General features: G+C 54.1%; 2 protein-coding genes across 2 annotated transcripts; both read left to right on the forward strand.

Annotated features, from left to right (window-relative positions):
* The first annotated feature begins 664 nt into the window (after positions 1-664).
* SDR39U1 (short chain dehydrogenase/reductase family 39U member 1) lies at positions 665-7,007 on the forward strand. Its single transcript, XM_044985733.1, has 6 exons — positions 665-761; positions 1,362-1,468; positions 1,860-1,942; positions 2,895-3,016; positions 3,922-4,065; positions 4,367-7,007. The coding sequence occupies exons 1-6, from the start codon at positions 746-748 to the stop codon at positions 4,780-4,782; spliced, it is 888 nt and encodes a 295-aa protein (XP_044841668.1). The 5' UTR covers positions 665-745; the 3' UTR covers positions 4,783-7,007.
* Positions 7,008-10,816: 3,809 nt separating this feature from the next.
* Positions 10,817-14,045, forward strand: LOC123347794 (granzyme B-like). The gene is made up of 4 exons (XM_044984988.1): positions 10,817-11,231; positions 12,426-12,561; positions 13,293-13,565; positions 13,911-14,045. The coding sequence occupies exons 1-4, from the start codon at positions 11,125-11,127 to the stop codon at positions 14,043-14,045; spliced, it is 651 nt and encodes a 216-aa protein (XP_044840923.1). The 5' UTR covers positions 10,817-11,124.
* The last annotated feature ends 1,292 nt before the right edge of the window (positions 14,046-15,337 follow it).

Raw genomic sequence — 15,337 nt, forward strand, 5'->3', positions numbered from 1 at the left:
ATACACATCATCCACTGCATAAACATCCTTCCATCCATCCCTCCATCCCATACACACCCCTCCCTCCATCCATCCCTCCATCGCCATGTACACCCCTTCATCCCATACACACTTTTCATTCCTCCATCCCATACACATCCCTCCCTCCATCCATCCCTCCATCCCCATACAACCCCCTTCATCCCTCCCTCCATCCATCCCTCCATCCCCATACAACCCCCTTCATCCCTCCCTCCATCCATCCCTCCATCCCCATACAACCCCCTTCATCCCTCCATCCATCCATGCCATACACACCCCTCTATCCATGCAGCTACTCCTCACCTGATCCCTGTCCAAAGCCCCCAACCCATTCCCAGACCCCTAGGTCCTGCCAATACTTATTCCTCCCAGACCCCTCCCTGACCCTGCCTCCATGAACCCCTCTCTCCCCTGACCCCTTCACTCTCCCCACCCCCATCTCCCCAGACCGCCCCCTTGCCCCCCAGCTCCCTCTTCCTCTCATCCCTGCCCCCGGGCCCCGCCCTCTGCACTGGCCCTGGGGCTCTGAGCCTGGCCACTGGCCGCGAAGGGGTTAACCAGGGGCTGTGTCAATATCCCGGGAATGGGGCGCGGGCCCTTTAAATCCCAGCCGCTCTGCTCCGCTCTTCCCCTTCCCGGGCTAGGAAGCTGCGCATGCGTGTCCGAGCCTGGCGAGCCGAGGGCCGAAGAGTCCCTCCACGCGCATGCGCGCCCAGCTCTGGCCATGCGCGTGCTAGTGGGTGAGTGGCGCGCGCTGCAGGGGCTGGTGTGGGGCGGCTGCGTGGCCGGGGACAGCAATTAAGCGAGGGGTTCGTTGCAGAGTGTTCCCCAGCGCCTGGGTTTGGATGTGCATCCGGTTTGGGAGCGGAGCTCCCCGTAGTCGCGGGGTGATGGGGCTGGCACTAAAATCCCCCCTCCTCGCTGCAAGGCTTCCTCATGCACCAGGGCACTGGGGGCGGGGGGGTGACATGGGGGTAGGGTGACCAGATGTCCCGATTTTATAGGGGCAGTCCCGATTTTGGGTCTTTTTCTTATATAGGCTCCTGTTGCCCCCCACCCCCTGTCCTGATTTTTCACACTTGCTGTCTGGTCACCCTAGCAGGCGGCTGCGGATCGGGAGTGAGGGGGTATTGGGAGAGCCCAGGGCTGAGCTAGCAGGAGTCTGTGGGTTGGGAATGGGAGGGCACCGGCAGAACCAGGGGAGCCCAGGGTTGAGCTAGCAGAAGGCTGTGGGTCGGGAGTATGGGGCACCAGAAGAGCTGGGGAGAGAGCCCAGGGCTGGGCTGGCAGTGGGTCAGGAGTGACAGGCACCAATGCTTGAAAGTGTCTATTTAAACCAGGAGGTGGGACCGGCTTTGTGGGCGTAGCCTTGACCCAGCTGTTGAGGAGTCGAGGGCACGAAGTGACCCATGTCTCTCGCCATCCAGGGCCTGACCGGATCAGCTGGGTAGGTGATTGGGGAAGGGGAGTGACTCCAATAATATTGGGCTCGTGGGGCAGCCACAGAGGTGCAGGGGGTTAGGAGCCCACTGGCCCATGGGGAGCTTCACTCCCCATCCTGGAAATTAGTGCTCAGCCCTAAGACTCCAGGCTGGGCTGGTCCTAGTGGCACCGTTGTGCCGGGTGACATCAGAGCCATCCACCCTCATGCTCCAGGGCACAGCCTGCAAGGGTCAGGAAGGAGCTGTCTTAGTGCAGCAGAGCAGAGTGAGATTAACGCAGGGCATGTGTGAGTGAGGGGCTGATCCAGGGGATAAGGGGAGACTGAACTGGCAGGGTTTAGGGGTGAGTGGGGAGACTGAGTTGTGTGGAATACCATTTCTTTCCTGTCTCCCCAGGATGAACTGTCCCGCTCTGGCCTGCCCCCTTGTGATGCTGCGGTGAACTTGGCTGGTGAGAATGTTCTCAACCCCCTTCGCAGGTGTGTCCGGGGCTTTGGGTGTGCTGGGGAAGAATAATCCCTGTAACCTATGTGGCATCCCTTCAGTGAAGGACAGGAATGGGGATGACTCAGTCTCTCCCTGTTCTCATGTACTATGCATAATACAGTGGAGGTGGGGCAGGACAGAAGGGTTGTATTCTGCAAATTGGGGATGAATTGAGGGTTGAAACATAATTGTTACTAGTTACTAGGAACCTTTCTTCTCAGAGTTCTTGTTTCCAAGGGGAAGCATTAGGAGATTTTGCTAATGGGGGTATAAATAGTGTTGCCCAATGTCCAGCCTCTCTTGTGACACTGATGCCAGCAGCCCTGTCACACCTATCCTAGGCACCCACCCAACTGTCTCCCACCGAGTGGAACCAGCGTCTTCCAGACACCACACTGCCATTTCCAAATACTCCCAGTTCCCCCCCTCACTCTCCCTGGGACAGGGAACCTTTCCCCACCTACATCTGGGGAGTGTGTGAGGGAGAGGATCCTGCCCTCCCATTGCTCTAGGGCATGGTGATTTGTCACTCCCCTGCACTCCCCCAGGGAGTACAGGGGAAGGGGTGGCTCTCCTTTAGGTACTGTCAGAGGGGGCTTGGTCAGAATGTGAAACTTTCGCTAGGAACCTTTCTCCTCCTGGGCCATTACTTCTGGGGAAAGGTTTAGTGGGATGCACAGTATGGTATAAATAACTGCTTCATAGAATATCAGGGTTGGAAGGGACCTCAGGAGGTCATCTAGTCCAATGCCCTGCTCAAAGCGGGACCAATCTCCAGACAGATTTTTACCCCAGTTCCCTAAATGGCCCCCTCAAGGATTGAGCTCACAACCCTGGGTTTAGCAGGCGAATGCTCAAACCACTGAGCTATTGGGCTGGGATTGGCAGAGGAGAATGGGGGTGGAGTGGTTGGGTGTGACACCTTTGTGCTCTCTCCCCCTGCAGGTGGGATGATGCCTTCCGCAGGGTTGTGGTCACCAGCCGGGTGGAGACCACCAAGACCTTGGCCAAGGCCATCGCCGAGGCTGAGAGGCCACTCCGCGCCTGGGTCCTTGTCACCGGCGTAGGTATTTATTGTGCATGGTCAGAGTGCAACTCATGCCATCCTGTCCTGTGGTATCCCTCCACTAGGTGGAAATAGTCCCTGGGCAGTGACAAGGCAGAGTGTAGCCTCTGGAGGTTACTGCTGAGGGGACAGGAGAAATAATCCCCCCGGTGCAGCACAACCTCCCATAACAGCATTGTGTCCTTCCGCAACGGAGAGAAAATAGTCCCCGTGGTGCGTCATCCTTGCACAACCTTCGCTGGCACGGGTATGCTTCCGCCACTTAGAGAAAATAGTCCCCAATCATGAGAGGACAGATCACAGCACCTTGTGGAATGAGTGTGCTTCCACCATTGCACACAGAGAGAAAAATAGGCCCTAGGTAGAGCACGCATTGCACAAAACGCATTAATCCGCCACTGAGGGGATATATAGTCATCCGTCCCCCCCAGTGCAAGACAAAGTGCAGCTCTGTGTGGCACTGGTGGTCTTCCACCACTAGGGAGAAGGGAAGATTGGCCTGGGGTGCAGCACCATCATCCATGACACATTGTGATCCTTCCGCTGCAGAGAGGGAGGAGGGGGGAAATAGTCCCTTCTCTTGTAGCTCAAGGACAAAGCAAAACCTCTGGTGACATTGATGTTCTTCCACCAGTGGGAAGAGATGGAAAAATAGTCCCCTGGCCAAACACAACCTCCTGTGAAATTGTCCTCCTGTCACCGAGAGAGAAGAAAATTTGCATTGTAAGAGAATGGAGCCCAGCCTCCTATGACATCAATGCGCTTTTGCCATTGGAGTGGGAGGGAAAATAGTCGGGTTCCTCCCCGTCGCCAGGTGCAGTTGCTACAGGAGAGGGAGGGATATCAGTGAGGGGTAGGGCTATGCGCACTGGCTGGCACTACAGTTCCCTGCCCATTGCCCGGCAGGGTATTACCGCCCAAGTCCCACGGCCGAGTACACCGAGGAGAGTCCCGGTGGTGACTTCGACTTCTTCTCGCGCCTGGTGAGCGCCTGGGAGGCAGCAGCTAAAATCCCCGGGGACGGCACGCGCCAGGCGGTGGTGAGATCCGGTGAGTTGGGGCATGGGGCCTTTCCCCTCTAGGGGCACCAGATGCTATCTGGCCTTATGGCGGAGACTGGCTGGCTCGGGGGGCAGGGCATGGGGCCTTTCCCCTCTAGGGGCACCAGCTCCCATCTGACCTCAGGGCAGGGACTGGCTGGCTCAGGGGGGTGGGGAATGGGATACAGGGGCCTTTCCCTTCCAGGGGTGCTGGCCCCAATGCTGGCCTGGGCTGGGAGACTGGCTAGCTTGGGGAGGAGGGCCTGGCTGGCTGGCTCTGGGGTCTCTCTCTGACTTTCCTCTTCCTGCAGGTGTGGTGCTGGGGAAGGGTGGAGGTGCCATCTCCCAGATGCTCTGGCCGTTCCGGCTGGGCCTGGGGGGCCCTGTGGGCTCCGGCCTCCAGCCCTTCCCATGGATCCACGTGCGGGATGTGGCCGGTGTCGTGTGCCACGCCCTGGAGACGGAGGGTGTCCACGGGGTTCTCAACGGGGTCTCCCCAGCCTCATCTGGCACCTCCAACGCCGACTTCGCCCGGGAGCTGGCCTCAGCCCTGGGGCGCCCGGCCCTGCTGCCCCTGCCGGGCTGGGCAGTGCGGGGTGTCTTCGGGTCTGAGCGGGCTGTCATGCTGCTGGAGGGCCAGCGGGTGGCACCGAAACGCACTCTGGAGAGTGGCTACTGCTTCGTGTACCCCGACCTGCCCTCTGCCCTGCAGGACATAGTGTCCTAAGCAGCTATGGGGGGCTGATCCCAGTGCCCCACGTGCGCCCCTGTTTTGGGGGGATCACCCTCTAGAGACCCCTTATCTCTGGCTCCTACAACCCAGCTCTGAGCGTCTCGGCTGTCTTAGCCTGAACTTTGTGGGGTCATTCATGAGCCCCCCCAAATACTCCCCAGCCTCTTGCTGGGGCTTACCCTGTTCTTAGCCACCCCAGCCCCCTACTCCCTTCTGAGCCCCTCCAGAAATCCTCTCTCCCAGTCCTTTGGGGGGTGGGGGGGTGCCCTACTGTGACCCCTCCTGCCCCACCCCCATCTGTGCTGTGCTGACAGTGCGTTCAGGCTGTTTCCAAGCTCCTGGCCCTTTATGGAGCTGGGGTTTTGCAGCACAGGCTGCTGGGAATTGTAGTTTTTGGCTGCACTACATCCCCCCGTATACCGCCTTGTCCAGTTTGCAATAAACTGCTGGTGGGTCAATCACTGCTGTTTGGGGAAGGGGGGTGTCACTTGGTCAATGGGGATTCAGAGGCTGCACTGTGCTCATACAGTCAGTGCTGTCCCCAGTGCCTGCAGCTCCCAATATAGTGGGATAGACCAGGCAGGGAATGGGAGCCAGGTATCCAGGAGGATAGTGCAGGGTGCTCATCCTTAGGGGGGGTCTGACAGGTTGTAGGGCAGGGAGGGGGAAGGAGAGCGAGGAGTCTGGCATGGCCGTGCAGGGTGCTTACGCTGAGGGGGCTCTGCAGGTCCCAGCACAAAGATGGGAATGGGATCCAGGTGTCCGGGAGGGCAGTGCAGGGCCTTCACTGCTAGGGGGTCCCACAGTTCTTAGGGGAGGGATGGGGAAGGTGCCTGGGAACAACCATTGTGCTCGTGTACAAGCTGAGAGGGCTGAGTCAAGTGAAGACTAGGGCTGGCTGGGCTCTGGAGACCAGACAGTAGCTGCCTGGCCTGGGATGTGGGTCTGGGTCCCCCAGCATGGGGCAGTGTAGATTATTCCTGTGTGGGCATAACTGCCTTCATGCGTGCAGTTGTGCCGGTATAACTGTAGAGGTGAAATTGCCTCTCTGATCCAAATAGTTACACTGCTACTGACTCTGGCTGTAGTCCTGGCCTTCATTTCACACCTCAGAAAACAATGGAGGACTCCTGGAACGCTGCCTATGTAAAATACATGCGTTGATCTGTTGCTTTGGAAGACCTTGGCTGATACCTCTTTGAACTGTCCCCTGGGGTCTCTCACCATCCCTTGTGTGTTCCACTTTGCTTTTCCTGATGGAAATTTCTGTTGGCATCATTGTTTTGTGGAAATTTTATATTCCATAAATCCCCATTTTCCATCAGGAAACCCTGGTTCAGTTTTTTTCCTCACTGTCTTAATGCAACAATAAGCCATGGGGTAAATAATTAAAAACTTGGTTACTGCAGACAGGCTGCGTTCTCTAGATCTCTGCAAACATTCCCCCTGACAAATGGGTGCTCCACTGTGCATCAAGGGGACTGTATATGTAGTCCTGAGTTTACCCCCTGCCCCGGGCTGTAATTAGACATAGTCTGTCTCTTTTTGACTTTAGAAGAGAGCCAAAGCTCAAGGCCTTGTCATTTGTTTCCACGAGGGGTATTTTCTGGGATGCGCTCTAGTTTATTTCCAAAGATGATACATCAGGTCCTGTTTCCCTGAACACAGCTGCAGACCGTGCTTCCGTTTGCTGGTCCAAACCAGCCTTTCCAGCTGGCACTTCTGTTACTGTCTGCTTGGCCTTCTCGCCTCCCCTTCTCCCTCGTGCACAGATAAAACCTGTGTCACCAAGCAACGCCCTAGCCCCTGCCTTAGCTATCCTGTCGTGGGAAATCCATTGATCCACTTCTGCTCTAGCTTTTCCATGGGCCTGTGTTTGAATGCTACTGCTGTTGTTTCAGCCACCCGGCTGCAATGGCTTCTTTACATTGATCCTGCATGAAAGGGACCGGAACCGCCCCACCCATCACTACAAGGTTTAATAACAGGATGATTGAGGTGCTGGAGGAGCACTCAAGGAAGACAAGGCTATTGCAAAGAAACTAAATGATTATTTTGTATTAGTCTTTAGAGGATATGAGGGAGAGTCCCACACCCGAGCCAGTCTTTTCAGGTGACAGATCTGAGGAACTGTCCCAGATTGAGATGTCATTAGAGGAGGTTTTGGAACAAATTGATAAAGTAAAGAGTAATAAGTCACCAGGCAGGACCAGAAGGGATTCACTCAAGAGTTCTGAAGGAATTCAGATAGAGCTACTAACTATGGTATCTAACAAATCGCTTAAATCAGCCAGACCTGATGACTGGACGGTAGCTAATGTAACACTGATTAAAAAAAAAAAAAGTCTCCAGAGGCAATCCTGGCAGTTACAGGTCAGTAAGGCCGACTTCAGTACCAGACAAATTGGTTACAACTATAGTAAAAGACAGAATTATCACATAAACAGATTAACATGATTTGTTGGGGAAGAATCAACAATGGTTTTAGTAAAGGGAAATCATGCCTCACCAATCTACTAGAATTCTTTGGAGGGGGTCAACAAGCATGTGGACAAGGGCGACCCAATGAATATAGTGTACTTGGAATTTCAGAAAGCCTTTAACAAGGTCCCTTCACCAAAGGCTCTTAAGCAAAGTAAGCAGTCATGGGATAAGAGGGAAGGTTCTCTCATGGATTGGTAACTGGTTAAAAGATAGGAAACAAGGGTAGGACTAAATGGTCAGGTCTAAGAATGGAGGGCGGTAAATAGTGGTGTCCCCCAGGGGTCTGTATCGGGACCAATCCTAGTCAACATATTCATAAATGATCTGGGAAAGGGTGAACAATGAGGTGGCAAAATGTTAAGATGATACAAAATTGGTAGTAAAGTCCAAAGAAGACGGCGAAGAATTGCAAAGGGATCTCACAAAATTGGGTGACTGGGCAGGAAAATGGCAGATGAAATTCAGTGTTGATAACTGCAAAGTAATGGACATTGGAAAACATCCCGATTATACATATCAAATGATGGGGTCTAAATTAGCTGTTACCACTCAAGAAAGAGATCTTGGTGTCATTACGGATAGTTCTCTGAAAATATCCACTCAGTGTGCAGTGTGAGTCAAGAAAGCGAACAGAATGTTGAGGATCATTAAGAAGGGATAGATAAGACAGAACGTATCATAATCATAGAAATATAGGACTGGAAGGGACTTTGGGAGGTCTTTTAGTCCAGTCCCTGCACTCAAGGCAGAGCTAAGTATTAAGTATAATCCCAGTCTATTAATCCATGATATGCCCACACCTTGAATACTGCATGCAGTTCTAGTCACCCCATCTCAAAAAATGGATGGGAAATGAAAAATGTGCAGAGAAGGGCAGCAAAAATGATTAGCGGTATGGAACGGCTTTCATGAGAGATTTTAAAAGACTGCAATAGTTCAGGATGACCGGGGTGGAGATATGATAGAAGTCTATAAAATTGGGAATGTCATGGAGAAAGTGAATAAGGAAGTGCTATTTACCCCTTCCCATAACACAAGTGTAATACAAAGAGAGAGCCTGAAGCATGGGGCCTGGTAGAAGGTCTAAGGCCTGAACTAAAGCCAGGCCCTGTTATGGACCACAGGCCTTGCAGGATCATGAATGTGGCAGGAACAGGGCTGGCGTTGCAAAAACACACACACTTCTAGGCACTAGGTATTCCTGGAAACACATTCCAGAAGGGTGGTACCAGAACACCCCGGTACAAAGTTATGGTGTAAACACACGCCCCAAAGATGATACAGGGACACACTGACCCCTCTTAAAGATAAGCTCAGGCTGACAGGGTGATGGATAAAGATGTTTTGCTCAAACCAACAGGTACAAGGAAAAGGGTGGTAACTAATCACATCGGGGGTCAATACATAGCTTGTATCAGTGTATAAAGAGGGGTCACAGAGGGTGTGTCTGCCCAGCCAAGGGGGGGAGGAAAGTCCCACTGCTCACTGAGCTGGTCTATTGTAACGCACATGGATGTATTAACGTACTACGGGGCACTGATACCGTGCTTTTTCGGCAATAAGCCTGGACGGACGCCTTGGCCACTGCACTGAGTCTGTGGTCTCCTTGAGCAGTTTGATCAGAGGCTGCTGTACAGGCTACCTGGGCAGAGCCCGTGCAGTGCCCAGAGAGAACAGACACACAGCCAACAACTGACAACAACAAAAACTGTCAAGTATCAGAGGGGTAGCTGTGTTAGTCTGGTTCTGTAAAAGCAGCAAAGAGTCCTGTGGCACCTTATAGACTAACAGACGTTTTGCAGCATGAGCTTTCGTGGGTGAATACTCACTTCTTCAGATGCAAGTAGTGGAAATTTCCAGGGGCAGGTATATATATGCAAGCAAGAAGCAAGCTAGAGATAACGAGGTTAGTTCATCAGCTCAGGATTAAACAAAGACTGTGAATGGCTTGCCAACTACAAAACCAGTTTCTCCTCCCTTGGTTTTCACACCTCAACTGCTAGAACAGGGCCTCATCCTCCCTGATCAAACTAACCTTGTTATCTCTAGCTTGCTTCTTGCTTGCATATATATACCTGCCCCTGGAAATTTCCACTACTTGCATCCGAAGAAGTGGGTATTCACCCACGGAAGCTCATGCTCTAAAACGTCTGTTAGTCTATAAGGTGCCACAGGATTCTTTGCTGCTTTAACAAAAACTGTGGGTCACCCAATGAAATTAATAGGCAGTAGGTTTAAAACAAACAAAAGGAATATTTCTTCACAAAGGGTATAGTCAATCTGTGGAACTCTTTGCCAGAAGATGCTGTGAAGACAGGGTTCAAAAAAGAATTATTTAAGTTCATGGAGGATAGGTCCATCACTGGCTATTACCCAAGATGGTCAGGGATGCAGCCCCTTGCTCTGGGTGTCCCTAGCCTCTGACTGCCAGAAGCTGGGACTGGATGACAGGGGATAGATCACTCGATAATTGCCCTGTTCTGTTCATTCCCTCTGTGGCACCTGGCATTGGCCACCGTTGGAAGACAGGATACTGGGCTACATGGACCTTTGGTGGGACCCCATATGACCATTATGTCCTTACCCTCGTCCCCATCAAGGAGCTAGTTTCAAATGAATGGAGAACTAGGAGGTCACATTTCCGTGGTGCCTCTCACCCTCTGGACCTGACAATGATAGAACATTGTCTTCTCACTTAAACTGAAAATAACTGAACTCCTGACCCCCACCCCCAAAGTCGCTGGTGTGAACCCCTGATGACAGCATTTGGGGCGCAGGGAGATAAAGTGATGGGGAAAGATCATGCTTTGGAAAGCCACATGGCAACAGCTGTGCAACATCTGAAGACCAGCACAACTGTATCCTGAAGAGCAAGGGGAGGGAGTTTCTGAGTGCAGGGGGCTCTTCGACCTCGCTGGCCAAAGCAGGACGAAACCAGGTGGCCGGGACCTGGAATCAGCGAAGTTCAGGTTGGAGCTAAGGAGCAAATGCTGGCCTTGAAATCGAGCAGCCAGGGAATCTAGGTGCAGAAAAACCCAAGGGTGTTTATCACACTTATAGCAAAGAAGTGGGAGGGGTAGAGGGGACAGTGTTAGCCACTTCCCTAGCCAGGCTGGCTGGGCACCAGAGCAGGGAGGAAACCCCTCCCCCCGACATGGGCACGGCCGTTACTTCTCCCAGGGTCATTTCCACCCCTGGCCCATCCAGGTGGGGGTTTCCAGGCAGCCTTTGTGGTTGCCAGGCCCTGCCCTCCCCTCTCCTGCCCTGGTCCACATAACCTCCAGAGCTGAGGCAGATGCTCCATTCCCATCCCTGGTTGGCTCTGAGGATGTAGCTCTTGATCCTGGTCCTGCTCCCTGCAGCCTTTCTCCTGTCCCCCAGGGCTCAGACTGGTGAGGACAGAGGTGGGGCATTGGGGCCCATGGAGAACAGAGGGGGCAGATTTAACCATCAGTCCCAGAGGGGCATTGGGTCCAAAGTGGGCTCAGGGGGGTGGTGGAGCCCCAGGGAGGGGGAGCCCCCAGAGAGCAGGGATGGATGGGTGCACAGGTCCAGATGGAAACCCATAGATGTATAGTGGGATGGGGATAGAGCGAGGGGCCGATCCAGGAGGAGTGGAGGGGAGAGCTTGGGTACTGATGGGCTGGTCTGGAGAGGAGGGAGCGGGAGGCTGAGTTGTCTGGGTCCACAGGCCGATCAGGGCTCATGATTAGGGGTAGGTTGGGCCTGAGGTCCTTGGTTACATTCTCCAGACACAAGTTGTCTCAGAGCATGTGATTTTCACCCCTCCCTGTCTCCCTGCCAGGGGAGATCATTGGGGGATGGGAAGCCCAGCCCCACTTCAGAGCCTACATGGCCTACGTGAAGATAGCAACGTCAAGAGGAGTGAAAACATGTGGGGGGTTCTTGATTCGAGATGACATGGTGCTGACGGCGGCTCATTGTAACAAGGAGCAGGGGTAAGAAACTCACCCCTCCCCACACCCTGCGAGCTGCCCAGCCCCCCACCCTGGGACTGGACAGGCACTAGCAATGTGCAGGATGCCTGAAGACCTAAGGGAGGAATTAATCGTTATCGGTGGGCTCTGACTGAGCTAGGTGGCACAAGGAGCCCAGATCTGGAAAAAGGGGTAGACAGGGAGATGGCAAAATTTGCAGATGATACAAAATTACTCAAGATACTTAAATCTAAAGCAGACTGTGAAGAGTTACAAAGAGATCTCACAAAACTGGGTGTCTGGGTAAGAGAGCAGCAGATGAAATTCAGTGTTGATAAATGCAAAGTAATGCACATTGTAGAACACTATCCCAACTCTACATAGAAAATGATGAGTCTAAATTAGCTGTTAGCACTCAAGAAAGAGATCTTGAGTCATTGTGGATAGTTCTCTGAAAACATCTACTCGATATGCAGTCAAAAGGGATAGATAATAAGACAGAAAATATCATGTTGCCTCTATATAAATCCATGGTATGGCCACATCTTGAATACTGTGTGCAGATGTGGTCGTCTCATCTCAAAAAAGATATATTGGAAAAGGTTCAGAAAAGGGCAACAAAAATGATTAGGGGTATGGAACGGCTTCCATATGAGGCAAGATGAATAAGACTGGGACTTTTCAGCTTGGAAAAGAAACGACTAAGGGGGGATATGATAGAGGTCTATAAAATCATGACTGGTGTGGAGAAAGTGCATAAGGAAGTGTTATTTACTCCTTCGCATAACACAAGAACTAGGGGTCACCAAATGAAATTAATAGGCAGCAGGTTTAAAACTAACAAAAGGAAGTATTTCTTCAGAGGCAGCACAACCTGTGGAACTCCTTGTCAGGGGTTGCTGTGAAGGCCAAAACTATAACAGGGTTAAAAAAAGAGCTAGATAAATTCATGGAGGATATGTCCACCAATGGCAGTTAGCCAGGATGGGCAGGGATGGTGTCCCTAGCCTGTTTGCCAGGGGCTGGGAATGGGCGACAGGGATTGATCACTTGATGATTCCCTGTTCTGTTCATTCCCTCTGTGGCACATGGCATTGGCCACTGTCAAAAGACAGGATACTAGGTAGATGGACCTTTGGTCTGACCCAGTATGGCCATTCTTATGTTCTTAGAATGTTGCGATCCCCTAAGGCCTCATGGTTTCCTCTTAACTAGACACCTCACCGTCTCCCTGGTAGTCCATGACCTTAGACTGTGGGAATGGAGCCGACAAGAAATCCCTGTGCGTCGCCGGATCCCCCACCCGCAATATGACATTCACTCCCTTAACAACGACGTCATGCTGCTGCAGGTACCAGCCCCCCCATCACTCCGCCCCCTATGGCCTCACACTGCTGCAGGCACCGCCCCCATCCCATGACCCCGCCCCCAGTGACCTCACACTGCTGCAGGCACTGCCCCCATCCCATGACCCCACCCCCAGTGACCTCACACGGCTGCAGGTACCACCCCCATCCTATCACCCTGTCCCCAGTGACTTCATACTTCCGCTCCCACCTCATTAGCTGTACCCTGTGACCTCACACTGCTGCAGGCACTGCCCCTTCCCATCACTCCACCCCCTCTGATCTCACATGGCTGCAGATACCGCCCCCATCCCATCCCTTGTACCCCCGGTGACCTCACACTGCTCCAGGTACCGCCCACCTCCCCCCACTCCCTGTGACCTCACACTGCGGCAGCCACCACCTTCATCCCATCACCCTGTCCCCAGTGACCTCACACTGCAGCAGGTACTGTCTCCATACCACCATCCAGCCCCCAGTGACTTCACACTTGTGCAGGTACAACCCTCATCCCATCACTCCACCCCCAGTGACCTCACACTCTTGCAGGTATTGCCCCCATCCAATCCCCCCACATTCTGTGACCTCACACTGCTGTAGGTACCACCTCCATCCCATCACCCTGCCCCCAGTGACCTCCTGCCATGCATTGGCTGCATTTGCTTTCTCTTTGGATTGGTCCATCCACGACTCTGATCTTCTCACTGACCGCGAGCCTCGTGTCCTGTCTTTGCAGCTGGCGTGCCGAGCCAGGCTCAATGAATGGGTGGGGCTCATCCCCTTGCCCAGCGCCTGGCAGGGCGTGTGCCCTGGGGCCATGTGCAGCGTCGCCGGCTGGGGCCGGATGAGCGCCCGCAGGGCAAAGGGCTCGGATGTGCTCTGGGAGGTGGACGTGGCGGTGCTGGAGGATTATGTGTGTCTGAGGAATCCTGACCACATCTATCGTTACTATAACACCTCCACCATGCTTTGTGCAGGGGATCCGAAAGAGGGCAAAGACTCCTTTAAGGTAAATATTCTCCTGACTTCAAAAGGCCCCAGTTCCTTCTTAGGAACAGTGACTTTCTCGGGATTGCAGCCGGGCCTGTGAGCAAAGATCAGAGACCAGCCCCCCCGTGGCGCTAGGCGCTGTACAAATGAATAAGGGAGGGAGCAAGCAGCTGGGTTGGGGGACAGAGCCCACTGAGTCTGGTTGGGCTGGGTGAGGAGGGGGCGATGCTGAGACCAGCTGTGCCAGAACAAGGGGGATGGGGTGATGCTAAAAGTCACTGAGCTGTATGTCAGGACTTGAAGAACAGAGGGAAACCAATCTGTTGAGTTGTTCTCATCACCAGCTTCTTGTTTTAATTCTCAGGGTGACGCTGGGGGCCCCCTGGTGTGCGGCAAAACAGCCCAGGGCATCGTCTCTTGGGGCTCCCTCAATGGCCCCCCCTCCCCGGGGTGTACACCAGAGTCTCCAGATTCGTCCCCTGGATCCTGGAGACCCTGAGAACTCTGCAGCCCTGAGCCCCACAGGGAATTGCTGCTTGTCTCACAAGTGGCCTCTGGAGATGCCCTGACATAGGACCTGCTTTGCAAAGGGCCTGCGCTCCCCCTGTCCCCACCGCCAGGCAGTGCTCTGCTCAGGCAGCACTCAACCTGTGAGCACCAAGGCCGGGGGCCTAGAGGAGTTAGGAGCCAGGTTCAAGTCCAGCTCCCGTCGGCTCCCTTAGCCAGCCCAACCCAGGCTCTCAAGCTCGGGAAGCAGGTGGTTTGTCTCTGAGCCGAACTCTGGGGCCAACCTGGTGGTTTGTAGCTCACCCCATGTCGAGTGACTGTTCGGCGGAGATCCTCGTCCTCACGCTGCCGGCTGAGTCATGATGGAACTGCAGCCTGTCCTGTCCATGCTAGGGCTGTGCTCTGTGTTTGTTACCTCGGGCTGGCCACCCATTCCAAACCCAGCTGGTCCCAGTGCCGCCAAGGTCCCTGGGAGATCGTCGATGGGACGGGAACTCAGCGCTGCCACCCCAGCCTCTTTCCAGCAGCCCCATGCTGCTACGCATCCGCGTTCATTGCGCTCGCTGCTTCCTAGCCTTGCCATGAATAAAAATGAAGTTATCAAAGAAAAAAATAAAATGCTGGCGCTGGGACTGAAAATTCAGTGTGAGCCTCGAGCTCTGGAGCCGACGCTGGGTCGGCCCAGGCCTGGGAGGGAGTTCGCCCTGACAGGGGAAGGCTGGCACCCAGGACACCTGGGTTCAGTGGTTCCAGCAAAACAGGGAGCTGGAGGGTGTCAGAGGGGAATGCCCCCTCCCCCTCAGGGCAGGAGGAGCCCCGCTGGCTGAGACCGAGATGTGGAGGGAATCACCAGGAGAAAATCAGCCTGATCTGTCCGGGACCGGAGGTGGCAGGGAGATCTGTGCATGGGCCGGGGCTGGGTCCCCACACTGTGGGCTAGCGCGGCCTCTCAGCACTGCCCTGGGCACAGGGAACATGCGGGGCGGTGAGGGGATGGGGGTGTGAGAGGCTATGGCCAGGCTGCACCTGTGCCCCAGCTGATTGTGCTGCACAGCCCCACAGGGGGTCCTGGTGGGAGGGGCATGTTGTAGGGCATCCCCCAGGATGTTGCAGCCTCCTTGGGGAGCCAGGCTGGGATCGCCGCGGCTCACTGGGGTGTTGGCTTCTGGGACAAACATGGGACAGGATTGACAAAGTCTCCTCTAGCCACGAAAAATCCATCTACCCCTATGATGGGTTGGATCACAGAAACCTCCTTGGGAACTGCCAACCGATGTGCCAAGA

This window comes from Mauremys mutica, chromosome 13 (assembly GCF_020497125.1).
Source record: "Mauremys mutica isolate MM-2020 ecotype Southern chromosome 13, ASM2049712v1, whole genome shotgun sequence".
NCBI classification, from domain to species: domain Eukaryota; kingdom Metazoa; phylum Chordata; order Testudines; family Geoemydidae; genus Mauremys; species Mauremys mutica.

Excerpts from the sequence above, each read along its gene's own strand:
- SDR39U1 (XM_044985733.1), top strand. Across the intron at positions 1,943-2,894 it reads GTTCTCAACCCCCTTCGCAG|GTGGGATGATGCCTTCCGCA; the intron begins GTGTGTCCGGGG and ends CTCCCCCTGCAG. Across the intron at positions 4,066-4,366 it reads CCAGGCGGTGGTGAGATCCG|GTGTGGTGCTGGGGAAGGGT; the intron begins GTGAGTTGGGGC and ends CTCTTCCTGCAG.
- LOC123347794 (XM_044984988.1), top strand. The coding sequence starts at position 11,125 with ATGGCCTACGTGAAGATAGCAACGTCAAGAGGAGTGAAAACATGTGGG. Across the intron at positions 12,562-13,292 it reads ACGACGTCATGCTGCTGCAG|CTGGCGTGCCGAGCCAGGCT; the intron begins GTACCAGCCCCC and ends CTGTCTTTGCAG. Across the intron at positions 13,566-13,910 it reads AGGGCAAAGACTCCTTTAAG|GGTGACGCTGGGGGCCCCCT; the intron begins GTAAATATTCTC and ends TTTAATTCTCAG.